The sequence below is a fragment of the Squalius cephalus genome (assembly GCF_949319135.1).
Source record: "Squalius cephalus genome assembly, chromosome: 15".
In the NCBI taxonomy this organism is placed as follows: Eukaryota; Metazoa; Chordata; class Actinopteri; order Cypriniformes; family Leuciscidae; genus Squalius; species Squalius cephalus.
Window position 1 is genome coordinate 23,679,677 of NC_137136.1, and position 26,420 is coordinate 23,706,096.

At 38.2% G+C, this 26,420-nt stretch overlaps 1 protein-coding gene across 2 annotated transcripts; it reads right to left on the minus strand.

The window, feature by feature from the left end:
- Window positions 1–368: 368 nt before the first annotated feature.
- On the minus strand, window positions 369–25,280 carry zyx (zyxin). 2 transcript variants are annotated; one of them, XM_079893812.1, is made up of 10 exons: window positions 25,020–25,280; window positions 14,427–14,652; window positions 13,058–13,317; window positions 8,850–8,945; window positions 7,694–8,239; window positions 6,157–6,277; window positions 3,702–3,871; window positions 3,264–3,442; window positions 1,986–2,106; window positions 369–1,890 (listed from the first exon to the last, which is right to left on the minus strand). In XM_079893812.1, exons 2-10 carry the CDS (start codon window positions 14,644–14,646, stop codon window positions 1,777–1,779), a joined length of 1,827 nt encoding a protein of 608 aa, XP_079749938.1. In that variant the 5' UTR covers window positions 14,647–14,652; window positions 25,020–25,280; the 3' UTR covers window positions 369–1,776. The 2 variants fall into 2 exon arrangements, with proteins under 2 accessions (XP_079749938.1, XP_079749937.1); XM_079893811.1 differs by lacking the exon at window positions 25,020–25,280 and adding an exon at window positions 24,276–24,508.
- Between the last annotated feature and the right edge of the window lie 1,140 nt (window positions 25,281–26,420).

Consider the following 26,420-nt stretch of genomic DNA (forward strand, 5'->3'; position numbering starts at 1 on the left):
TCCAATGAAAGGTAAAACAAAAAAGTACTCAGTTTGTCAATTTTATAGTTTTATTAGTTCAGAATACAGTACAAATATGGAAGAAAAACAATGATAGCAAAAATAACACATTGGCATACTTTCAACCGTAAACATACACACATTCACATATTAAGAGAGGAAATTAGATGGAGTTTACACAAAAAAAGTAATGTTAAATGGTAAATACATGAAGGCTAAACCACAAGTGTTCAAATGGTCCATAATGCCTTACTGAATTCAGCAGTATTGTGATACCAGCAAGAAAATTAGGCTGTGAAACATGATGTATAAAAACACTGTAATAACTATAACAACATATCATGCATAACATGTTCGATTTGGTCATGTTTTTTTTTTTTTTTTTTTTTTTTTTTTTAATTGGAGCCATTGTTTTATTCGATTGCATCAAATACTAGAATTTCTTGGACATAATAGTCAAGGGACAAGGCCAAGAAGAGAAACACAGAGGTGCATAGATAAATAAAATGAGCTATGTAAAACGGATACAATTTTCAAAATGATATCAGCGCTACCTTAAAGCCAAAATGAGTGGTCTTAGTTAGACAATAGTTATCATAAACACAACAACAAAACAAATGAACTAAAATGTCAATGTTGGGATTCTGTGCATTAATCACAGGGAATGGTGACTGTTAAAAACTAAATATTTCTGAGAAACATTCAAGAGTTCAATCATGTTAGTTTGTCTACAGTAACTGTTACTTTTAACAAAAATGATCGCTAGTTTTGTGATGTTGAATCTTGCTGTATATAACCAGAGCTTTTGTGTAGATAATACTATCTTATCCATAATACAGACGTTTTTTAAAAAAAGCTTTAACTACAATGTCATAGATTTATTACAGTAGTCTATGTAAATATTACAAGAGGCTCAGTGATTGATGTGCTGTTCTTTGGAAATACTTAATCGTACAATTGTTTAATTGCTAAATACCTCTGGCAATATATGGAATTGAAAACAATTGAACTGATACTGGCATGATAATCAATGCAAACTTACTCAACTGTATCATCACATGTTTTGTTCGACATGCTTTAGGATGTGCTTTTTTTAAAATATTTGTTCATTTACAGGTAAACAGTTAGATAAGTGAAGCATGCATGACAAATCGCATCTTTCCCTGCCTTTGTTTTTGCTTATTTTACATTTGATGTGACTACAATTTCACAAAGAGCCCTTCTCATCCACTACCAACGTATGTTTCGGAAAAGCCTTATTGAAAGTGCATGGATGACGGTGGATATACAAACTTATACGTCTTGCCTCAGTAGTCAGCTGTGGTACAATTTATGGATGTTTTTTTTAAAGGCATGCTGGGAGTAGCACTGTGCAGTTCAAACGGCAGTGCAGTACATTACCTCTGCACAGAGTCAGCCACTACAGTAAAAATTCAAGCCACAAAAACGGTCCTAAAATCACTACTCTGACACTTTACATATCAAACGATCTAGGGGTAAAAATTGTGTCGTATATAACATTCAAAATGGAGGCACTAACATTGTGCTCGCACACATCAGGCCCTGGCAGAAAGACGCCAGGCCAAACAGGGCAAGCTACGGGCTGGGCTCTGAATAAGGCCATTCAGAAAAAGCAGTAGAGCTTCGTCAAGAAAAGGCTAAACTGACATTGAGCAAACATGAGGAAAATGAGAACGTGAAACGGAAGAGAGATTTATAACACTAAGCCAATTATGTGTCTTGAATCTGGTTTAGGTATGTGTGAGTTTCCACCAATCACTGTTTGGCCTGCTTGGCACGTTGGGTGTGGCATTTCATGCACAGAATTCTGCCATCCAATGGGTAGCAGCCATCAGCGTCTGCCTCGATGGAAAGGGGACGAGCACAATCCTGCAATCAACGAGCAACATCTTACTTTAAGACATGACTTCTAATTTGAGGCTAGAGCAAATAGGTAAAGATAACTAAAGAAAGAGTGTTCGTACCTCACATCGGTAGCACTTCAGGTGAAAGTTCTTCTCTAACGCAACGACCCTGATGGTCTCTTCACTTCCAGGGTCGGGAATAATCGGCTCATTGCAGCTCACGCAGAGTGGAGAGAAACGGCTGAGAAACAGAAAAAGAAGGAGAGAGGTTAAGATAAAACATTTCGGTAACATTTTACAATAATGTCTCAGTTGTTAACTAAAAATGAGCAATACATTTGTTACAGTATTTATTCATCTTTGTTAATTTTAGTTAATAAAAATACAGTACTTTGTTGTTTGTTCATGTTAGTTCACTGTGCATTAACAGCTTTTGATTTTAATAATGTAATTTTTCATTCTTGGGTGAACTGTCCCTTTAACTAAGATTAATAAATGCTGTAGAAGTATTGTTTATTGTTAGTTCATGTTAACTTAAGAATATATCTAATGTTAGCTAATAAACCTATTGTGTTACCAACATATTTTTAATATTATTTTATAACATTTTATATGGGTGTTTAATCAACTTCAATATTTCAATTTCTATTAAAATATGATACTATTAAAATATTATGAAACTTTTTTTTTTTAACAATATATACACTGTCTATATTTTTATATATATACTCTATAGATTTTGTTTTGTTTATTCTCTTGTCCTAGTCAGACTTTCAATCTTAAAATATGAAAATCCATCATAAAAAACTGACAATAAAAACCTGTGATAACATAATCATAAACCATTTCAATATATTTACAACAATGCCCAAGTTGTGGAGTCCACCACAATAAACAATTTTGCCCCCGGTAAAGTTCTCTCAAAAGTAGTGTACTTTATAAGGACGTGAAAAGCATGTTAAATAAAACAAGACATGATGTGTGAAGAAAAAAATAACTAAGGTAATATTGCTTGTGAACAACATTTTTGTGCCTCATTTTCTAATCAAGCTGTAATTCAATTACAAAAAGTATGAAAATACTATTTAATTGGTTGTATTTAGGACACATAAAAAGCTAACTAAGAAATGCCTTAGCAAGACAAAATAAGTGAATGCAATTACTATTCCAAATTTAACCCCAAATAAAGCAAATTAACTTTGAAACTTTGTTGTAAGGAAGTTAGATTTTATTATGCTAAAAGTGTCCCTTAGTTGAAGAAAACCCCATTTAAAATAGCACTGTTTTGTTCATTAATACTAATACCTGATTGAATGGGATAATTAGTTAAAATGCTCTAAAGTATACCAGCGTATAATGGAGTGTTTTGATTGGTCTGTGATTAGCGAGATGGCTCACCGATGGTAATCTTTGACACAGTAGGGGTTGTTGTTGTCATCGGTGATGAACGGAGCGCCCTCCAGGGTGCAGCTGCAGGTAGTGCAGCGGAAACAGTGGGCATGGAAACACTGACCCACCGCCTTCAGGACACGGTCTGTGATCCGCTCCCCACAGAGGGAACACACAGTCAGAGATTTCTGGAAACACACAATCACACCCAAAGACAAACGGTAAGAAAATCCAACGCTTTAAGGAAAAACAAACAGAGTGGGTGACTACTAAGTCTCTGAAAAATTCCCCACGTTAATAAAGGTCTGTGATATGGAAAACATTGACTATCGTTAAAGTTTTCTGATACCAAAAAGAGCAATGTGTCAATTAAAAAACTGTGTATGTGAAATTTCTTGCGTCTAAACCTATTTTTTACAGTCTATGGTCTAAACAGGCTTGTCTCACCATGTAGCAGTCCTCGCACTGAGGCGTCCCTTCGTGGTCGTAGAACTGCATGCCCTGCAGGGGGCGCTGGCAGCTCATGCAGCAGAAACAATGAGAGTGGAAGAGTTTCTCCATCGCTCTCACTGCTGGCTGAGATCTAGACAGAGCTTCTCCACATTTACCACACACTTCTGAAAGGAAAAATGGGTTCATTTTAGCAAAGAAAAATCGAGATTGTGGATAATGAGAGATTTATGAGATAAAGAAAAGTTCATTATGGAGCAGCAAACACAGAGATTAGTCTCCAGGATTATAATTGGGTGACTAGAGAGGTTGTGCTACTATTGTACTCTAGAGGTCTCAGGTCATGTTTACACCTGGAATTACGACGCGTTTTGTCAAAAGTAGACGAGGGAGACACATTCCCGTTTACATCTGGTATTTTAATCCGTCTCTTTTGTCCACTTTCAACCACTTCTGTCCTGATTTCTTCGAGGGGAGGGTCTATGGGCGGTTAACTGTATGGTTTTTACCTCAGATCTTTCGATCTAATGGACAAAATAAGCTCACTCAATTTACATAAGTTAACGCGCTCGAAGACGACGGAAAAAACATACGGAGAGCAAGACCACGCCGAAAGCTGTGAGCGAGTGTTGGAAATCAGGAATGGTGATAGAACAATTTGCTTGATACACTTTTCATACTAAAACAAAACTTTGGTCTTCAGCTGCCAAAGTTTTAATCCCGTCTGGCTAGCATGCAACTCTCATAATGTTAACGCATTAGACCAGTAGGTGAAGAGTAGGTGGTCTTTTGCGGCTGTTCGAACGCATTGAGATGGTCTTCACTGCAGAACATGAAATCCACGGGGAGGAGTCGGATCCAGATCAAACTCCTCCCACCTTGCATATACCTAAACCTACCCATCTCCACCCCTTAATCCCTAAACCTACCAATCTCCACCCCTTATATCTGGATCCAACTCCGCCCCCCGGATCTTGTGTACTGCAGTGAGGTGCTACTGAACGCATTCGACCATATGAGCGTCTACCCTACAAGAGCAATCCTGTCAAATGCGTTTTCGACTACCTCTGGAAGTGGTCGAAAGTGGACAAGCTCAAAACGTTTTAGACCCCGTTTACACCTGTATTTAGTGTCGTCCACTTGTGATCCTATCGACCAACCAAAACGCATCTTAATACCACGTGTAAACCGGGCCTCAGTTCAACAGCACCGCCCCACCTTAAAAGCATTCCTGACCAATCCTACCTTAGCAACTGTTGCCATTCTCCATATAGAGTGCAACAGTTGGGTTATAGAAGTAAAAATCCCATTTAGAGAGGAACTGATTTTTAATGATAACTTATAAACCTTTAAAGACAGACCTATGAGCTACAGGGTTAATTGATGCTATATGCTTTTGTTGAAGCTATCAGCCAGTATTATTTCAACATTTTGAAAACAATCCTCTTTAACTGTGGAATTCTTGGTGAAAGACTACATTACCCATGATTCTACAAAAAACCTCCACCAATCAGAGAATCGCAACAAGCAAATCTCACCCAACCTCTCTACTGCCAGTTCACTCCCATTGAGCACTGCGAATGACGTAATCGAGTCAATCTCCCTACGCTCTCAAACTATTTAATAGTTATGCATACAATACCTGTTAAAAATTTTGGAAACATTACAAAAAAATTATGTATTTGAAAGAAGTAGTCTCTTATGCTCACCAGCGCTGCATTTATTTAATAAGAAATACAGTAAAACAGTAATATTGTGAAATATTTGTAAAATTTAAAATAATTATTTTCTATTTTAATAAATTTAAAAATGTATTTTATTTTTGTGATAATAACACAGCTGAGCTGTCATCTTAGCAAAGGGTTATCACAACAAGACCAGCAATAAAGAACAAAATCAATCTATGAGCAAGAATATAACCAGACTTAAAAATAAACCATAAAACAGAACATGAATACACAAATCAAACTGTTTATTTCAGTTGCATGTGAAAGTAGGTTGATCTAATCAAAAAACGATCAAAAGGTATTTTTAGTTTTTTCACCTGCACGCACATCTAAGCTACTCAGAAAAAAAGAAAAAGAAAAACTTCAGTGCTGACAAAGACAGAGTGAGATCATTACAACACTCATCCAGAGAGATCCAGACATGGGAGAGGTGAAGCGCTCTGGTGTTTAGACTGATAATGAAGTAATAAACTGAGATAGAGAAGCTACATCAAGCTAAACACCTACACAGACAGATAAAGAGAGAGGAAGACAGAAAAAGAGCAAGAGAAGCCTTGAACCATTACACAGTCAGTGTTTATCACAGCTTGTCTGCCGTGTGTTAAACGAGAGCCATATGGGTGTCTTAAATTAACATCAAAACCAGGAAATCACTGAAATGAGAGCAAATGAAAACGATCAATCAAATCTTAAGGGTGTGGGTGTGTACACAAGGTTAGGCGTACCTGTAGCTGGAGAGGTGATCACAGGAGGATGTTTGTCCATGTCTTTGATAAAGTCCTTAGTCATTTTCTCCAGCTCTTCTACTTCTCTCATAGTGAGAGGAGCTCCACCAGAACCAGACCCCTAAAAAACAACAGCATATGTTTGCCATTTTTCAGAAATTACAGAAATTTTAGTTTTATGCATGTCATTGTGTTAGGCAACTATATACATTTTACGTAGGGATGCACGACATATCGGCCACCATATCGGTACCGACCGATATATGTTCGTTTTTAATGTTTTTGTTATCGGCCCGATAAGAAAATGTGGCTGATTTAATAAAGCAGATAAATAATGGATTATTTATTTCAGCTGAGAAGCACTGTTTGCCATGTTGGATATAAAAAATTGGATTTAGATTTATCGGCTTTCAACTACAAGAAATTATCGGTTATCGGTATCGGACTAAATTTTCATATCCCTAATTTTAAGTAATGTAAACTTCTGAAAAACTTCTATTGATTTACACTGATGAATGTTTACTATTCAAAATGTAACCAATGACAATGAATCACTGTAATATTTGCATATGAACCGCAATTGACCTTTTTCACGCATCTATTTGCATATTGAAATGCGACTGGTCTTTTCTTATATCTATTCAACATCTATAGTTGCCTTTACTCTGCACAGACGGTGTTGCATTACATCGTTTGCTCAACAAAGCTCACAGAAAAAAAAGCTGAGTGCTATGTGTCATGAGTCTCATGACATCAGCAAAATTCATGACTCAGATGCAGCATTTCATTTATGCAGAATATATGCATATGCAAAAACTAAAACCTAAGCTGTCCCAAAAGCCTCATGTGAACTTTATTTTTATTTATCCTTCGACTTACATTACCATTCAAAAGTCAGGGGGCGGTAATATTTCCTCATGTTCATCAAGCAGAATATACAGAAAAAAATACAGTAAAAGCAGTAATATTGTAAAATATTACAACAATTTTTCTATTTTAATATATTATAATGTAAAAAAATATATCATAATATATTAAAATGTAATTTATTCCTGTGATGGCAAAGTCTCCAGTCTGCAGTGTCACATGATCCTTTAGAAATCATTCTAATATTAATGCTCAAGAAACATTTCTTATTATTATCAATGTTTTTTAGTGGAAATCATAACATGAACAGCATTTATTTGAAATAGAATTTTTTGGAACATTGTTAATGTCGATTTAATGCGTCTTTTCTGAATAAATCTTGCTGCCCCCAAACTTTAGAACTTTTGTACACTGACAAAATGTCCGCCATTTAAAATCTGTTTCTGATGTAAAACATCATGTGCTGTGAACACATGCCTAACCCTAACCCTTAATTTACCAAACTAAAGCCTTAAACTTAAGATTACCAAAACTGTAAAACTAGTCTTACTTCAGAAAATATAAATGTATTTGCACAATTTATTTTAAGATTTATTTTTGCCTTGTTACCTTATCTTACGTCACATTTATTTAAATGACTGCATCACGTTACAATCTAAGGCACACCCACCTTTGGTGTAACGGTGTTTCCTGCTGGTCTGCTGAACGATGCGACGGGTGATTTCTTAGGTGCAGCAGGAGAAGGCGGAGCAAAGCTTTGCTGACTGCCAATGGGAGATGTTTCAGAGCGATTGAAAGCAGGTGTGGGGGCAGGAATATTCACTGGTGGAGCAACAGGGGCAGGAGGAGCCGCAGGAGGAGGTGGTGGGAAAGAGCTTTGGGCGGGGGTTTTAACGGCATGGTTAAACCCTCTTGCGCCTCCAGAAGGTGCAGGACTAACCGTTTTGGAACCAAAATTTGAATTCAGATGACTGGGAGGGAAGTTGGTTTTTGGAGCAACAGCTGGGCCTTTAGCCAATGACTGTACAGGGGCGGGGGCAGAGGCTGTGCTCTGATTGGCCGGCCGTGTTCGAGCACGTAGCTCCTCGGCCCAAGGGGCAGGGGGAGGACGATCCTGCAGCTCAGGAGGGGGCAGAAAGGAGAGGGTGGGCTTAGGGGCTTTTGGTGGTGGTGCTACTGGCTTTGGCGCTGGTGCTGATGAAAACTGGCTAGGCAACTGAGCAAACAAACAAACACACACAGAAATATGTCACACATCAGATGGGGAAAAGGGAACTTTAAAGGCTTACAAAATCTCTAAATTGTGGCATCAGAATGTTGCAAGATTAAGATTGCGAAAAATAATTGTTCCTACTTTATATTTTTACTTCCTTATTTAAAAATTGCTTTATTTGTGAAAAATAATACAATAGGATTGCATAATCATTAAGGTTTGCATCAAGTTCAAATTATTTGTTTTCATGTTGATTCATTTACAAATGATTTATTCCTAATTTAGTAATAAATACTATGTAAAATAAATATGCATTTTATTGCAGAATATTTTTTTCGTGTGCTATAATATATATCAGCTTTATATCAGTCATTGGCCACTCTAAAAATCCCTAAAATATCGGCATCTGCAATCAATTTCATATCTGTTGACCTCTACCAAAAACTAATAGAGCAGCACGAACATTCGACAAAACATCTCCTTTTGTGTTCTTCTAAAAAGAGTAAGTCTTGGAATGGCATTAGATAGTGAATCTTGCCACTATTCCATTAAGGTTGAAAAAAATCCTGAAGGTCAAGATTAGAATGTCAGAGGTTAAAGGTTGTGCGATTACCTTTGGGTTGAAAGGTCCACTAGTCTCCATCTCTGATAACATATTGGTCAAAGAGCCCAGCTGCCTGTCAAAACTCGTCTGTTTCTCAATCAGCCTCTATGGAGAACAAAACCAGAGACAATATGAGAGAGAGAAATTGAGATGTGTGTGGGGTGTGGGAGAGGTTGGAAAGGATGTGGATTAGGAGAGGAGAACAACAAGAAAGGGTGAATCAGCCATGAAATCTGATGTTGCGTTGGAAAGAGTGCAAGAGTATATAAATGTTAGGCAATAAAAGGGTGGAATAGAGTACAAAGCAATAAAAAAGGAATATGTGAAACAAAATGACAGGGTCAGAGCTGAAAAACAATCCAAACAACATTAAACGTGTGAAGAACAGATTTAAAAAAAAAAAAAGGATAAAGAAAATGGTGCCTTGAGAAGTGTTCCTAGATTATAATTCATGCCTAGTTAGTCATTTGACCAAATTATATGAGATAATAAAAGGGCAGAATGTGTGTGTGAATCCGCACTGACAATTAAATGAATCCACAAAGAAATTTGGAAGAGCTGAGAAAGACGCAAACAAATGACAGTCTTGCTCTCAGAAAACCACAGCACTGCTCAATCACTACACAATCTTCAAAGAACAAACATGTACTTTCTGTAGCTATATTTCCATCCAAAGTTGTGAATTTAACAAAATTGGAACACCGCATTAAAAATTTGCGAATAAAGCACCGTTTCCATGTGTTCAAGAGAACAAAATTGTTACTTCCTGGGAAATTGGCACAAATGATCTGTAATAAAAAAATAAAAATAATAATACAATAAAAAATAAAGAAGCCACTGCGGCTCTTTTTCATACATCAAATGACAGACACAAACCAACAAATGCTGTCATGTTATCAATCCCCTGGTTGTCCAGTTATCCAATCACATCATCATTCGGTAAATGTAATTCCGTCATAGTTTATGCGCATGTCTTCTTATCTAATAGAAAACAATTATGTGCCTCAATTGAGTGCATACATTTTTGTCCATTTTTAGAATTTGTGTGCATCTTGGCATTTCCATCCAGCATTTTTTTATACGATAACCCCAAAAATCACATAAAAATAGGTGAATAGCTAATGACAATCAACTCCATTCCCTGACAGTGGAAATGACCACACTTCATTACATTTAGAAAACATTCAACTAGTTTAGGTAGCAACCAATTAGTTAGAGTGATGTCTTCGGTTATAGCAACGCAACTTGTACTGTTTTATGTGCTTCTTGCAGCATGAATCACATTTTTATTAGGATAATAGATTTAATTGTGCATGCTAATTTCCCCCCTTTTTTTTACATTTAGATACTTAACACCAAGGGCCAGATTTACTAAACAGGGCACATTAGCATCTGATCGGAGTCAGGTCAGGTGACCACATAGCTATCTTAAGACAAGTTAGTTAACTAGTTGTTTAGGCAAAAGATCAGCGAGTTTTGTCCATCCCTAAAGTCTTCTATAGTAAGGAAATGTTTCATGAAAAACTTATTTCTATTGCTCTCAGTAGCAACAGCGGGTCTTGTTTGATTTAATGAGGCCTTGTGAGAGTGATGATGTAGCCCAATTACATCGCACTCACCACAACACATCCATATAAGCCCTGACTCTATTTATGGATAAGTCAGCAGACAGCACGTATAACTGTGTCTCAAGACAGCGGAGTTTACTGCAGCAAACTGCTCAATTCAACTTTCCCATCTCCTCCATTTACAAAAAGAGTCACTAGAATTACTGAAGAATGTAAAATGCCATATCAGGCCATAAAGAGTGAGAATTAATGATGCACCAAAATTTCAGTAATTTGCAATTGATGTAGACGGCTCAGTATGTTTGGACATAAGACGAGACAGAGTTCTTCATTAAACTCAAAAGTGTTTCAGTGTGTTTTGTTTTGTGTAGTGTTTCAACCATAGAAAGATGACATCAATACAACTTGTAAAAATGTCACATATCGTTGCATTTACCTCAGTTTACAAGAATGTCTATGGGCCCTATCTTACACCCGGCGCAATGCAGCGCCAAACGCGATGCAAGTGTTTTTTGCTAGTTTCAGTCCGACGCAGTTATCATTTTCATGTCCTGCACCATGTTGTTTAAATAGCAAATGCATTTGCGCCCATTTGTGCGCCCATGGGCGTGCTGGTCTGAAAACCAGGTGTGTTCTGGCGCATTGTTGGCGCGTTGCTATTTTGAGGCAACAGAAATAGTCTGCCTCAACAATATAACAATAAAAAATTTGGCGCCATTGATTTTAGACCAGGTTTCAGTTGGCCAAATTTTGTATTGTTATTTAAAGAGCGCGTTAGTAATGTGCACCTATAGGCGGGTCCACAACGTGCGTACACTGGAGACGCATTTGGTCTTTCCACTATCAAATTCCGTCAAGTAAATAGCAAATCTGCCATGGCGCGAGCACAACTGGCATTTAAAGGGAATGAGAGATGAGACTCTGATTGGTTTAACGCACGTAAATCCCAAAACACACCCATTACTCATTAAGAGAATAGGGACAACCCTTTTAGACCATGCCCCGGGTGCGCCGACCATTTTTCTCGTCGTTAAACTAGCAAAAGTGGATTCGGACACACCCTGAGAACTGAGCGCTTTAGACCATGCGCTTAGATCATTAAAATAGGGCCCTATGTCTCATTAATTAGCTAAAAAAAAAAAACCATAAGAAAAAAACGATATATATATATATATATAGATAGGTGCATCGTTAGTCAGAATTGAGTTGTCTAGATTTAAAAAGGCATACAATTGTGGTCAGTATAGTGTGAAAGCTTTTTTAATCTTAAAGGGATAGTTCACCCAAAAATGAAAATTCTGTCATCATTTACTCACCCTCAAGTTGTTTCAAACCTGTAAGAATTTCTTTTTTCTGCTGAACACAAAAGAAGATATTTTGAAAAATGTCTGTAACCAAACAGTTGATGGACTAGGGCTGTCAAAATTGCTCAAAAATGACGTTCGAATATTCCCTCTAAAAAACACAAGAATATTCGAATTATTCGAACATCTGGTTGCGCATTTTGTCAATGACGCGCATTACGTCAATAACAGGACAAATTAATACAAAGAGACATAACTACTTGTATAGGTAGTAAATTTAAGTTTAAACATATTTGACAATGTATTACCAACACAAAACCAAGTAAATAATTTAATGGCCAAGACCGCAGACCTCACTCTCGCTCACTCGCAGGCTCACTCTCTCTCGCCCTCGCCCTCGCGCTCACGCTCTCTCTGCGCATAACGGTTTAAATTAACAACAATAAGCACATGTTGAGTGCTAATCAAGAGTTTTGTGCAAGCAATTTAAGGTTGTGACTCTTGTCCCAAATATAGCAGGCTTTATTCAGTGATTGAAACAAATTTATTAACATTAATTGAAGTTTTACAGTATAGAACCGACATTGAACGCTCAGAGCGAGCTGTGCTGTGGTAAACATGGAACTTTTCTGTTTAACGTTAAATAAAATGAGGCACACAATTCCGAGAAATGTGACAAAGAAATTTTACCCTGAGGTTCATAAAAAATAAAGTGCTATTAAAAAAGAAAAAGGCTACTTACATTCTTGGTGCTTGTATTAAAAAAAGGAAAAACTGACTGCAATTTATTCCATTGTCTTTTTAGAGCACTGTCAACTTTCAGCAGTGACGCTGTGCTAGACAGTGCGACTCGTGTGACCTGTCCCTCAGGCAGCGCGCGCGCCCACTCGCAAAGCAGACAGCCGCGCCTCTGCTTCCGCGGGCGTGTTTTTCCATATTCGAAATTCACATTCGAATATTAATTTTCACGTTCGAATTCCTGTTTTTTAAAACTATTCGAATATATATTCGAATTTAGAATATTCGTTGACAGCCCTATGATGGACCCCATTGACTTCCATAGTATTTTTTTTTTCCTACTATGGAAGTCAATGGGGTCCATCAACTGTTTGGTTACAGACATTTTTCAAAATATCTTCTTTTGTGTTCGTTCAGCAGAAAAAAGAAATTCTTACAGGTTTGTAACAACTTGAGGGTGAGTAAATGATGACAGAATTTTCATTTTTGGGTGAACTATCCCTTTAAAGGACCAGAAAAAAGAAAGGCTGGGAATGACACAAGGGCACGTAAAGACTTGTTAAGATTAAAATCAAATTGAAATGAAATCAAATGTTTGGTAACCTACCTGAGAGTTGACACCTGCACCGGTCTGAGGGAGTGGAGGAGGTGGTGGTGGTGGTGGGGGTGGGGGGAAGGAGGCAGAAGGTACAGAGATAAACTCCTCGGGAGGTGCAGGGAGGTGTAGGTCTTCTGCAACTGGGGGCGGGGCTGGGAATGCAGGAGGAAGGGCATCAGATGCAGGGGGTGTGATTTGGCATTCTGGAGGAGGGGCTGGGAGCTCGGCATCATCCAGCGGAGGAGGAGGAGGAGGAGGGGGCGGGAAGTCTAATGAACGAAGGCAGTGAACTTCATTACACTCGCACCAATTCACAATGACAAAACAATCTCTTTCTGCATTGTTCTTCCATCTTAACACAACGCATGATAGCATAGCTTATCTAAATACTGCACCTACATTAGCATACATTGCTTCTCTTACATGTGAAAAACAACTCTTTAGATCATCAGGACTGGCATTTGAAGGACAATGCAGATATTGAATATTTAGCATCAGTAAAGACAGAAATGTAATTCAGTTTAATCCTTAAAGTCATTTTCAGCAGTTTATCAGCAAAACGCTTTCAACACTTTGCTCAAAAGTGAATTCATGTCTGAAAATGCAGTCTGTTGCCAATCGCATATGTTGTAATTCTGACGTGGAGAGAATAACTTCAGTTGCTACAAGCAGAGTGAGCTTTTCTAAAAAGCACCTCATGATCGATCTATAATAAAGGATTAATGACCCACTAGTGATATCATAATGAAGAATAAAGTTAAAAGAATAAATAAATAAAAAATAGTACATTTCATTTGTAATAAAAAAATCTTTTTAACAACTACTTCACTGCTTATTAACATTTGAAATCAATGTCATGTGGTGCAACTAACATAATGAAGCATGTTAAAAAAACATTAAGTGAACTGAATTGATATCACTGAAACACTGAAGTGATATCAGTGACCCCATGTAGACCCTCAAGTCAATCATTCTCTAAAATATCAAATAATTTGACATTTTTATGACAAGGCTATGTTAGTTTAGACAGTAAAATCACATGTGGTTCAACTCCCTGAAAACTTGAAATAATTATGAATGAATATATTTTTTTGAAAATAATGAATAAGCGGTGTACATACATGTATTAAAGGTGTAAGGAGGAAAAATATATTATTACTTTTTACTTGATGGCTACACTACATGACGTTTTTTCAGGGTTATTAAAATAAAACGTTTTCCAAAACCATATAAAACAATCTTTATACAAAGAGTGCATTTCTAAGAATTTGCCACATGTGTTCTAAACTAGATTTTTAAAAGACTTTTCTTGTTCTTTATCACAGATTGGTCTTGTATTAGAAATGACACATTTCATCTTTCAAGGAAATTGTCTTACCCTCACAAACAGCTGAAGGGGGCGGGGGCATCTCTCCAACTCGTCCAATCACACCAGTGCTTACAAATGGAGAGGGCTGTGATGGGGCCATCTGTATTTTGGGGCGTGGAGGAGCGACAGATGCAAACTTTTTGGGTTGGTTGTAGAAAGAAGGAGCGGTAACTTTGAGGGAGACCGAGGAAGTTACCACAATGGGCTTGCCGCTACTAGAGTCAGACATCTTGATCTGAAAAATACAACAGTACGTATGTGGTCAAAGAAGTGTTACAGTTCAGATTACCATTTCTGCACAGAATTTTCCAATGCAAACAAACTAATTCAAGACCACTTGGCTGCATAGTTTGGTAGAACAGCATATGGAAAATCTTAACGTTTAGTAAGTGGTTTGTAGCTTTGGTGCCTGAAACTGCTTTAATCATGCAGAATCGGCTCTCAAGAGAGACGCCCACCTGTATGTAGGTTAGTCAACCATCTGGGTTAAATTTTAAAGAATTCTCCTACATGTCTACAGTTTTGAAACACCCAGAACATGAGCAGGAAATGTCCCTTTAATATTTTTAGCATTATACAATTGTTTAAAAACAAGATGTGGTGAGCATTTCAGTAATTACAGGGAAGTAAATGTAGCTTTGTTAACAATGTTGTTCCCTGATTTGTCATAACAAAAAAACATAACTGGTTTTAAGAGAAGTTTTTTAACCTCTAAACTAACATGAAACAAAAGTTATGTTTACCTTAACTGTTTTGTATGACTTGGGTGAGGTATAACAAGGAAATCACTCACCAAAATATTGGATAAGGGATTTCATGAATTAGTTGCCAAGCATTTCACTTCCTGTTATGTACATCTCAGGTACTTCCATGTCTATTTTGACTCGTTTCATATCCACTCTTTGTTTAACTCGGTTTCATATCTAGAGAAAAGTCTCACTGTCAGAAATCCGCTTTCAACAGTTCATTCTTAAAGGGATCACACAACATTTTAAGTTCTCTTGTCATTTAATGTCCATTTTTAATGATGTCATTTTCTAGTGTTTTCACCCTTTATCTAAGCTTTAAACAATTTAACAGTCGCCTTCAAATGTGAAATGAGCAATACATTTTTTACGGCCCCATCCTTCAATAACAGCCTCTTTGCAAAGTATAGGTGCTTTCAAACTGGGTAGTTATAGGAACTAGCTAACTAAATGTTCCCCTAGAACTCTTTTCCTGATTGCATTCGCATCACCAGTTGGAACTTTGAAGTGACGTAAGCCGTCTCTTATGTCCTGCCACTCTGGTTGTTCTGCAGGAGTTTAAAGGCACACTATGCAAGATTTGTACCTTAATATAACAGCTTTGAAATGATTTTGATGGTAAACAAACTCGTAGTAGGGCGAATCATCCCGATAGCAAAGCAGGGGGTGGGAGGGGACACCGCTGGCAAAACCAGCAATGCAGGTTTGAGAGGTGGTGGCGCCCCGAACAAATCTCGCGAGAATCACGACTTGCTTTACGGCACAGACGGCACATACACCAACAACATATGAAGCAGCCTCTATGGAAGACACTAGCACCCATTTTTGCAGAGTGCAGAGACGGCTCTGCGTGAGTGGTATTTACGACAGTAACCTTAAATACAAGTACTCCACAGTGACTCTAGGGGTCACTGTTTGAGAAAAACAGAAACTGCATCGTGTGCCTTTAATTTAGATGCCAATGAGAATGACTTAGCCAGAGCCTTAGCACACATTGCTCCCATTCTCCGTTTTCATTAGTTTACGATGTTTTACAATCCTATCTTATACGTTATTAGATAGAACTGTTAAAAAAAGACAGTAAACGGTATTATACCGTGTGGTTGATGCCCAATGTCACTAGCTGAGCAGAAATACATAATCAGTTTTCGATTGCTCCCTTCAAAGTCGCGTTGGATTTCATCCTTAGCGTAAAGGTTGAGAAGTGCCTGGACTTCTACGTCGAGTAAATATACAGGCTATAAACTGTGTTTGCACAGCTTTTTAAAAATGCTGGGTGCCAGTGTTTTTCATGCTTTCGGCCAATTAACGTAGACTTACATCACTGGAAGTTCCCATTGTGCTGGGTTAGACCCTACTCTGAAGTAAGAGCTAATTTAGTTCCCCCAAAAGGCGTTCCTAGAACTAAAATCGTTACCAGTTCCTGCTGTGCAAACACGCCAAAAAGTGAGCACTTCCGCCATTAGTTACAGGAACTATATAAAAAGGTTCCTACGGTGCGAAAACCCCAATGATGTTTATGCTCTGACCACAATTAACAGGAACCTTGTTAAAATAAACCTCCTAAACCATTACTACCATTTACTGTAGATCCTTCAGAAGGATATAGAGTAATAGCACAAAGTTTGGCAAACATTCACACATTTTATTTCATTAGTTCAACTGGTGTTTAGGAATAATAGTATCTATCATAGTACTGTCAAAAGTACTGGTATTTAGGTAACAAGTTGACAAAAAAAATTAATAAACAAATAAAAATAATGATACTAGCTTTTCTGCAGTACCGGTAATACTTTTAATTCATACTATCAATTATCATCTAAAGTTAATGTTAACTTAGGCAGCCCTAAAATCTTATTTTGTAAAAATATTTAGCATTCAGTCGATTTGCCTCCTTTCAAATCAAGTGAACCAAGTGCCTACATTTATTTCTTTTTCCATAATCCATTTCACTCAAATGTACGTTGCAATATGAAAGCAAAGATCTGACACTACTTCAGATCATTGTGACTTTAAACCAATAGTTGTTTGTGTAGCGCTTTTGATTATAGCTTGTTTTCACAAGAGTTCGCAGAGTTCAGGTACAAGAACTGGCACAGAGAACTATGAAATATTACTGGTTTTGTACTGACTACTGAAAGTTTATTATTGTAACAACACTAATCTATCCTGCATTCTCTATGTTATCTCACGGTGAATGGGAGTGTCAAGTTTCTGATGACACAATAGGTATCACTGACATGAACCTTGAATCATCACGTGTTCATGCATTCATCAGTGTGACGTCACAAAGTTGAGAATGAGCCATTTTTGCAGCTTAGTTTCAAAAGATGCTCTTTTGGGAATAGAATGTTTTGAGTTCTGAAAGTTCTGATATGTTTTCATAGTACACAAAGTCCTTTTATGTCATAAGATCAAGCAAAATTCAATTCGTCATGATAGGACCCCTTAAAATTATGTACTAACAGGACACAGCAGAACACAGATGGTCAGAAACACAGTACAAAGATACAACCTTCTATTGTTGGAGGATATCATTTCTGTTTTGATTTTGCTTGCACACAAGCAAGCTCTCCAAACCGAGGTTATCAAGGCTGAAGTCATACCATGACTTCCCCTTTACGAGGCCTCAGGGTACGGTCAACCGAGCTTCATCTAGAAACAGTTAAAAGTGCTTGAGACATGTGGATGTGATATACCGCAGAAGTGCTCTCATGGCATGAGCTATGTGCAAATATTTACCTCAAGCATGTTTGCCATTAAAAATGACGGCATTACCTCATTCCCCCTCCTCCTGCTGCTGCAGCTGAGCCAAGTCTCATTTGACCCAATGACTAAGTCATAACTTTTTTTCCTCTATAGTTCTCGTAATACAGCCAGTGAACCATAACTACTTTTTGAAAGTATGAATTACAGATGATGGCAAACACTTTAAAGGCATCAAATGCAGCATGGTCTGTCCTAGCCAAATGGCGCTCTAATTCATCCCACTGTTTGCAGATGATGTATACATGGATTTCATGACAAAAGAACGTCTTTCATTTCTAGCTTCACTAATTGGAGCCACGTTTTTGTTATTCTATCCTAATTACCATATTTTGTCCAGTCAAATCATGTTATACTAAATCAGCTAGGAAAGAAACATGCAGTGCATGGCAGTCCTTTCTCAGTCACATCGTTTCGGTTCAGCATCTCAAAATGAACTGGCACCTTCTCACCTGAAATGTGCTCTTCAGCACAAGTATAAGAGGAATTAAAGTAAATATTCAAATGAACTCATCCACTTTGAAAAAGGTATGTAAAAATTAGTAGAACTTGGTAGAAGTTGAATTTTTTAATACCAAGGATCCCAAAATATGATGATCTTAATATAGTACAAAATGAGTCTGCATAATGTATAAATAGAAAATATTAAATATGATATCTTAAAGATGTTATTTCTAAGTTTATAAAAATGTATAATTAATTAAAATGATTAATCTCATGAATTTTCCATTCTGCCTTGAATGAATGAATGAAAACCATAACAACAAATTTATAAACATTCTATTAATTATTAATGTTAACGACAATTTTGGAAGCCCTAAAATCTAATCTGCATTCTGTTGATCTGCCTTCATCCAATCAAAAAATTATCGATAGATCCACCCTACATTTTTATAAAAGATCTGACACAACTTACCAATAGTTCTGACAAGGAGTGCACAATTTACGGGAATTTTTTTTAATTTTTTTCCCCTGAAATTTTAAATGCAATACATTTTTTTCAAATTGTAGGTTTTCTGTGCTTGTTTGCATGGCAGATAATGAGCTGCACACATGTAAGAACACAGTGACGTGCTTCACTCTGAAACACACAGCGCATATATTTAATTAAATCCCATCCCAGCTTTTGCGATTTAATAATCACACTAAGCCATATCCCGATTTCGGATTTATTTCAATTAATCAAACAGCCCTAATTCTGACTGTAAATTCTTCTTACATGATGATGAGCCAACACTCAAAGCCATTGTAAAATTATACACAATTGTGACCGCACATCAATTGAATTCTACATGAACCATGACGACACATTTCTTAGCATCCCTAAATAACTCTTCCCACTTCATGCTGTGCCACCAAACAAACAAACACCCCTTAATAAGCAAGTTCCTCTTCACCTTGTTTGAGCCATGTCCAACTCAATTTCTCTCATCACACACAGATATAAATACTGAAAAGCAGTTCGGTCCAATGACAGCCATACAAATCTACATCGGTCATGATTTTCATCAAGAGGAGTAATTGTGAATCGTTTAGCAGTTGACTCCCACGCATAACCACAACCACAAACTCCAGCAGATTCCATGTTCTGGCATGAACAGAAGAGCTCCAGTTCACACAATATTCCCTAAACGTCTGCAAAGAGGTAATGATCCCTTCTACCCTACCTTCCCTTATTTAAGATGCTAAGAGTTAAAGATGATTTGATGTGGTCCAGCAAACCATCTCAAAACCTGAGAAGCTCTTAACGGATTCAGCATAACCATAAGTGGAAGCACAATTTAAGGCCAAAAAAGAGAGGTATTTTTAGTCCCCAGTTCTGAGTATGCCATGAGAGGCAGTGATATGTAAAGTGCAAATCCTTCACCTTTCTCCTCTGGTTCAGATGTAGAGTTTAATAATGCAGAGGTGCATGCACGGATGAAATATTCACAAAGGACAGAAAACAAGCCATAAAAACACAGAGGTTTAAAAGATGATTTATTCTCCTCATGGCCTCCATCTCCAGATCAATATAAACTTGCGGGTACTTACAATAAACTTGCACGAAACGTTCCACTGAGCTGTTCCAGTAACTGATCCACAGCAGAGCACATGTGACACTGATGCTCAAAACAAACAGCAATGACTTACTTTTGAGAGCGTCCTCTGCCACAAAATGGAAAAGATGATCACATCCTTAATTCTGAGTTCCCGTTCAAGCAAACCAAAAAGAGCAAGAGACCATTCAACCATCCATCCTTCTTTGACAAACAATGCCTGTTAGGCTGGCCACACACTTGAAGATTTTAAGGGCAATTTTGAGCCTGATTTGCATCCCACAAATCATCATATGATAAAAACATCGACAGCCAATCAGAATCCACACAACTTGGCTTGACCATTTAACGCGTAGATGACATAAGCACTAACAGCACGTGCTTATAATTAACATGACTTTATTGTGCATTGGCGTGGATGCTGATTCTTATAGTTATCGTAATAGTTTTCATTCTTGGTGTGAACTATCGTTCTTATGTGCCTTAAAGACAAACGTTGCCTAATTTTATCTCACTAGCAAAACCACTGCGAATGTGTGAATAGCCTATTTATTAAACTCAGCCCTAGTTCAAACTAGGACGTTTCCTGCTTGCTGAGGTCACCAGCTGCCAGTTTGGCTGGTGTGTTTGGTCTTTATGGATACTGTAATGGTTTGGATGCACTGCTAGACACTGATAATGCGAGAAGGTAGACAATACATTAGTGAGAGGAGATCCATCATGCAAAAAAAAACAGTCTAACAGTAATGCAATGCAGTCCAAATCAGTATAAACCATCCAGGGAAAACACTCTGCGACTTTCATTACCCGCTATGGAGATCCAGCAAAGGATTAGATCTCATCGAACTAGGACCTTCTCACAGTGTTTGCGCGCCGTGGAAAGAGAAACAGCTGCAATATAAAGATTCCAGTGGCCTTACGTATGTGTCTGCATTTCATCACTAGATCAGAATGACTACGTGATTCGGAGTCTGGCTCTTTTTTTGCGGAAAGGAGAAGCAGCTGATCTGGCTCCATGAGACCTCCTTGCACAGCCTTGATGGATAGTGCGGCCTGTAAACGTTACCCTCAGAGGGAAACAATGGGAACTTTTTGAGGATCATTGCATCAGATATGCAAATTCTTAAAAATTTTGTTTGCCACACTGGAGACATTAAGAAAGAAATAACAGGACATGTTGAAATTACAGTGAGTGATGTTCTACTCTGACTTATGATAGGCAAATAGCTCTTTATAAGGAGTCAATCTCATCAACAATAGACCAAAGCAATGTGTCATAGTAGCTCTCTGGCTGCAAACACGCAGTATTTTTCAGCAATGCAGTTTTCTGGCTTCCTCTACAGATTTGATCTCAGGTCCAACAAGTGACAGAGTAGCTGCAACTAACACATTATGTAGATAAGAGTTCACTTCACAACTATATTAAGACTGTTGTGTGCTTGAATAGCTGATCTTGATAACTTGTAGTTTTGGGAAGCAAAACAGCTCTTGACAAACAGTGAACTGTCAACTAACCACACAGTATGACACCACAGCACCAGTATGTTTCAAAAGATAACGTCACCTATGACATCACATCATAAACGACTCCTATCACAATGCTCGTCTACGATGACTAATATGAGAATCATTTCCTTTCCCAAATCCAGCTTATGTACAAAGACACTTGTACTTTGTCTGAATTTGGTAAAAACAACTCCAGAACCAGCTATTGTTCTGGGTGACTGTGGTGAAAAGCATATGGCACGCCCACAATCTGTCTGGGTTACGCTGGGCTCAATACAGCTCAGACGGATCGCATAATTACGTCACGGGGGGTGCGTATAATGCGGGTCATTACGTCATAAAGTCTGTCAATTACATGCTTGCTTTCTATAGTGCATAAAAACATTCTTAATATGAAAATATTTACTATATGTTAAAAAAGCTACTACTAGTAAAGTAAAATGGTGATAAAGACACCAATGAGTAGGTCAATGAATAAATGTAGTAATACTTCGGTGCAAGTGCATTTACCACTGCTCAGCAAAATCCAGTCATTTCAATAGAACTCATTTTGGGAGTTTTGCGAGTGGATGATAAAGTTCCCAAAGCAGATTTCACTAATGTTTAAAGGTGCAGTAAGTGAACACTCGTAGCCAATCAGCAGTAAGGGGTGTATACACTCAAAATGCCTGTGTTGCATAGCATGTTTGTGAATTTGGGGGCGGAGCTATCAATATAGGGATGTGATCCTTTTGGGTACGTGGGTGCGTGTTTGTTTTGGCGATTTCAAACATCAACAGCGTTTCTCAGAAATCGCTTACTGCACCAAGTTGTTCATGCAAATTCACCATGCTGACCAACAGAAAACCGCTTGGTTTGAAAGTGACTTCTGCATGAGCAGCAGTGCTTCATGTACTGGTTTCTGGGGCCTCCTGGACTGTTTATTGCCCCGGGCCCCTGTTGAACTAACGTTCCCAGGTGGGGGCCCTTCAGGCCTCTGGAGTCATCTTAATCATTACACCACCCCTGTACGTCACTACACTAATGACAATGGAAATTGTTTGCATGCAAAATTTTGCTGAAATATTGCTAATGTGACCATACCTTTACAGTTGTTTGGCCAATTTTAAAGGGCGATTTCACCAGTCATTTCATTCAGAATCCACACGATAAGGGATTTCATGTGAGCAGTGTTTCCCATACACTGATTTCTCTGTGGCGGCCACGAATATATTTCAGTGCTTCCCATTCATTAACTAGACTGTGGCGGCCCGAAAAATATTTGAACTTCTCATAATAACATAAAAGGTCTTGTTTTTCAGCAATGCTGTCAAACAAACTAAAATTGAAAGCGCGAAAAGGCTTTGTGTCCTTTTCAAAAGACTGTCTGTTTGGGTGGTTGCCTTGCCAATCTATTAAAGGTAGGGTAGGCAATTTCAGAGAGGCTAGCAATAGCAAGCTAGCTTTGAAAGAATGAGATGGCACCCTCCTTTCAGAGCGTCTCCAAAGCCACGCCTCCCCCAAAACACATGAACGCACAGAGCAGAGTCTGCAAAGCGTCATGAGAGACTGTGTTAAATTACCTCATGTCTCAAAGCACATAACATTACAATAATAAAGAATGCAACTGTACCACCTGACTGCTGATTCATTTCGCCATTGATAGTGTTGATACTGTTCAATGTAGCCACTGAACAGCTCCAGGTAGAGCGTCACTGGTTGCCATCTCGTAATTATGGTTATGTCATGGCGTGAACAGCATAAGCTTGTGTGTCTACGAGCTCATGTGTCTATGAGCTTGTAAGCTGACTGTATGTCTACAACTCGCTGATTCGCTGGAACACGCTGATGACGTGTGACGTCTGGGCGAGCAGGGTGTGAGGAGGTTTGGAAATGCATGTTGACAGGCAGGTAAGACATTGTATCATCCGGACCGAATGCAATGATTGGACAAACATTTTTGGTCCGAAGACATCCGCAATAGATACATGTACATTTTCTATTATTGATTGCTATCAGGATGTGAATAGAGTTTCAACCAGTATACAAAAAGTGTTTATTTATTTATGTTATAACGGGAGATAAATAGCTTGATCAGAGCATTTGTGGCGGTCTCGTGCTGTTATAATTCGCGCTGATTATGTCATTCCAGTCCGCATTTAGCACATCATCTTTTTTTTTCAGCACATCTTATTTTGAGGTGGAAAATCCTAAATCATTTTGGCGTCGCCTAAAGGCTAGGGAACCTTATTGTCATCTCTATGGACTCCACCCAGATAAATCCTGAGTTCATTCATTATCGCCTTAAATTATACTGAATTGACTAATATTGCGGTCTCGTTCTTCAGACACGGAAAAGTTTGAGTAACGTTCACTGTTCCTGATGGTAGCTTATCAGAAGCAAGAGCAGTACGAGTTAAAACAAGTTGCTTTAACCTTATATGGATATCTGACTGAAAACCCAGACAGTAACAAGAGCTCCCAATGAATATAATACAAGTTAAGACTCCAGCCCGCAATCTTTAATTGAAAGCATTATTAAGATTTAGTTAACATTGTACACACGAGCCCCACCCCTCACTTTATTTAGGTTATATCATTAACCATTTTTCAAGCGATTCCAAAGCGATTATCAAAGATTTTCATAGTCAAAATACTTAAAACCATTCAAACAACACACATTGACTTAATGCTATTTCAATAAATTTATACATCACTAAAAACCACCGTGAACGCACATGGAATGCATAACGGTTTACTGTGTGACAAACTTCTGTCATTACAATTACACATTATAGAAAAGGTGAAACAAAGGCACTTACTGTTCGTTTTCCTCCGGAAAGGTGCAGTTATGCCAGTACAAACAGACAACGCGTCTAATTTCTATCCCTACAGCCCTTTATGAGTATCCTTTCTTAATGTATATCACTTTACGGTGCTGTGTTGGCGCCAGGCACCATTCTGTTAGTACTGACAAGATCTCGTGGGGACGATCATCAGCGAATCTGATCTGCCAGCGTGAACTTTTTCCAAATGTACCGACTCTAGTCGCACTTCCGGTTCACGCTTCCGCATTCTCCTGGCCGCTGGAGGTGGGACAACATCTGCGGCCAATGATGACTGCACTGCTGTTAGAGGTCTGCACCGTGTTCAAGTTTTTAACCGTTTTATAGTTTATATTAAGCTATTTTAAATACCGTGACAAATTAATTGTAGCAGAAATATTACATGTATCTTATCAACTATACAGGTCATAAAATAACATGCCTAATAGCAAAAATATAGAAAATTCACATTTTACAAGCAAAACGTTTCAAACAAACATGTTTGTTAGGTTTTGTTATTAAATGATACTATAAAAATGATTTGAAAATTGGATTTCAATTTCTCTTTCGATGTACGCAGCTTGGATTTATTCTTTTTGTTTTACGTTGCCTGTTGTTAAATGAAGAGGTTTAATAAAGGTTAAAAAAAGTTAATTGGTTACCTCACCTTGCACATAAACCATTGGGCAGTTATTAAATAAAACGGTCAAACAATCAGTCTTGAAAACAGCTTTGACTTACCTCTTTGCCTGCCTCCTTCTTGTTTCTCTCTCCGTAAGTGATTTCAATGATAACTTTTTCTGCAGTCTCTACTCCTGTTTCTTTCCGAATCACAGCTGTTGAACCCTCCCCCTACATGTCTCCTAAAGGAATGACACCATCCCTCCGTCTAAACAAGTTCTCTCTCGCTTGTCTTTCGCACAGGTCATGCGTATTACAATCCAAACACCTCTCTCTGTCTCTCCCCCCCTTGGATTCTTTAAACATTCTTCAAACTATGACATCAACCCTGCCTGCCTTTCCTTGTAAGGGCAGAGTGGGTGAGTAAGTGAGTGAGAAAGAGAGAAGGAGGGAGGGAGGGAAAGAGAGAGAGAGATAAAGGAGGTTGGGGGGTTTATTAGATACAGACACATGGAATGGTTGGCAGGACACAGAAAGAAAGAGACAAGAACACGCAGTGCTCAGTCGAAATAAACTGACACAAAACCTTGAGCCTCGCTCAAAAACAACACTTACAAATTCAAGTTAGTTTTAATAGTCGTGGTCAACCACTATTGCTGCACATACTTTTTCCCACTGCCGGTTCCAGTTTAATTCAAAGCAAACAGGGTCATCCGAAAGGCATTAAAGATATAGTTCCCCTAAAAAAAGTGAACATTCAATCATTTATTTAACGTCATTTAAAGCCCATGACTATCTTTCTTCCGTACAACACAAAAGGAGATGTTTAGCTCAATGTGTGAGCTGAGCTGCACTCCTCTTCCATTCAATGAAAGTGAATAGAGACCAGGGGTTGTCAAGCTACAAAACGGACTAAAGCATAAAGATTCATAGTAGTAGTCCAAATAATATGTGCACTATAGAAACGTCTGAAGCCAGATCTTTGTCGGCAGAAAATCCCATTGTGAAATAGAAGTGTGCTTAAAGGTAGGGTAGGCGATTTTCGGAGAAGCTAGCAATAGCAAATTAGCTTTGAAAACATGAGATCCCTCTCTCCTTTCAGAATGTCTCCAAAGCTACGCCTTCTTCAAAACACATGAACGCACACAGCAGAGTTTGCATCACGAGACAAAGCACATAACATTACGATAATAATCAGGGCCGTCGCGAGCATGGTGCGAGGCCCAGTGCGAGTTAGTGGACGAGAGGCCCCACCCTGAGTTCATGGGTTTGGTAGGCGTATGCCGGGACGCTTTTTATTTGATCTTTATTTGATCCACGAACACATTTTAACCAGCGTGTTCAATATCAATAGACATTTAGGGAGAGACACTCCACCAATATTATATTTTCTTGATGCTGCTTGTCACTGTACCGCTCTGCATGTGGTTAGGATGACAAAAAAATTAATATGTAAAATGTTTAAACTGGTCCACTTCGGCGGTCTAACAGTGCGAATTCCAGCGCAATGCTTCAGTTTTA

What these genes read in the sequence shown, in the direction of transcription:
- zyx (XM_079893812.1), bottom strand. Translation starts at nt 14,646, where the DNA reads ATGTCTGACTCTAGTAGCGGCAAGCCCATTGTGGTAACTTCCTCGGTC. An exon ending in CCCTTCAGCTGTTTGTGAGG is followed by an intron (nt 13,318 to 14,426) that starts GTAAGACAATTT and finishes TTCGTTCATTAG; the next exon opens with ACTTCCCGCCCCCTCCTCCT. An exon ending in GATCACCTCTCCAGCTACAG is followed by an intron (nt 3,872 to 6,156) that starts GTACGCCTAACC and finishes TTTTCCTTTCAG; the next exon opens with AAGTGTGTGGTAAATGTGGA.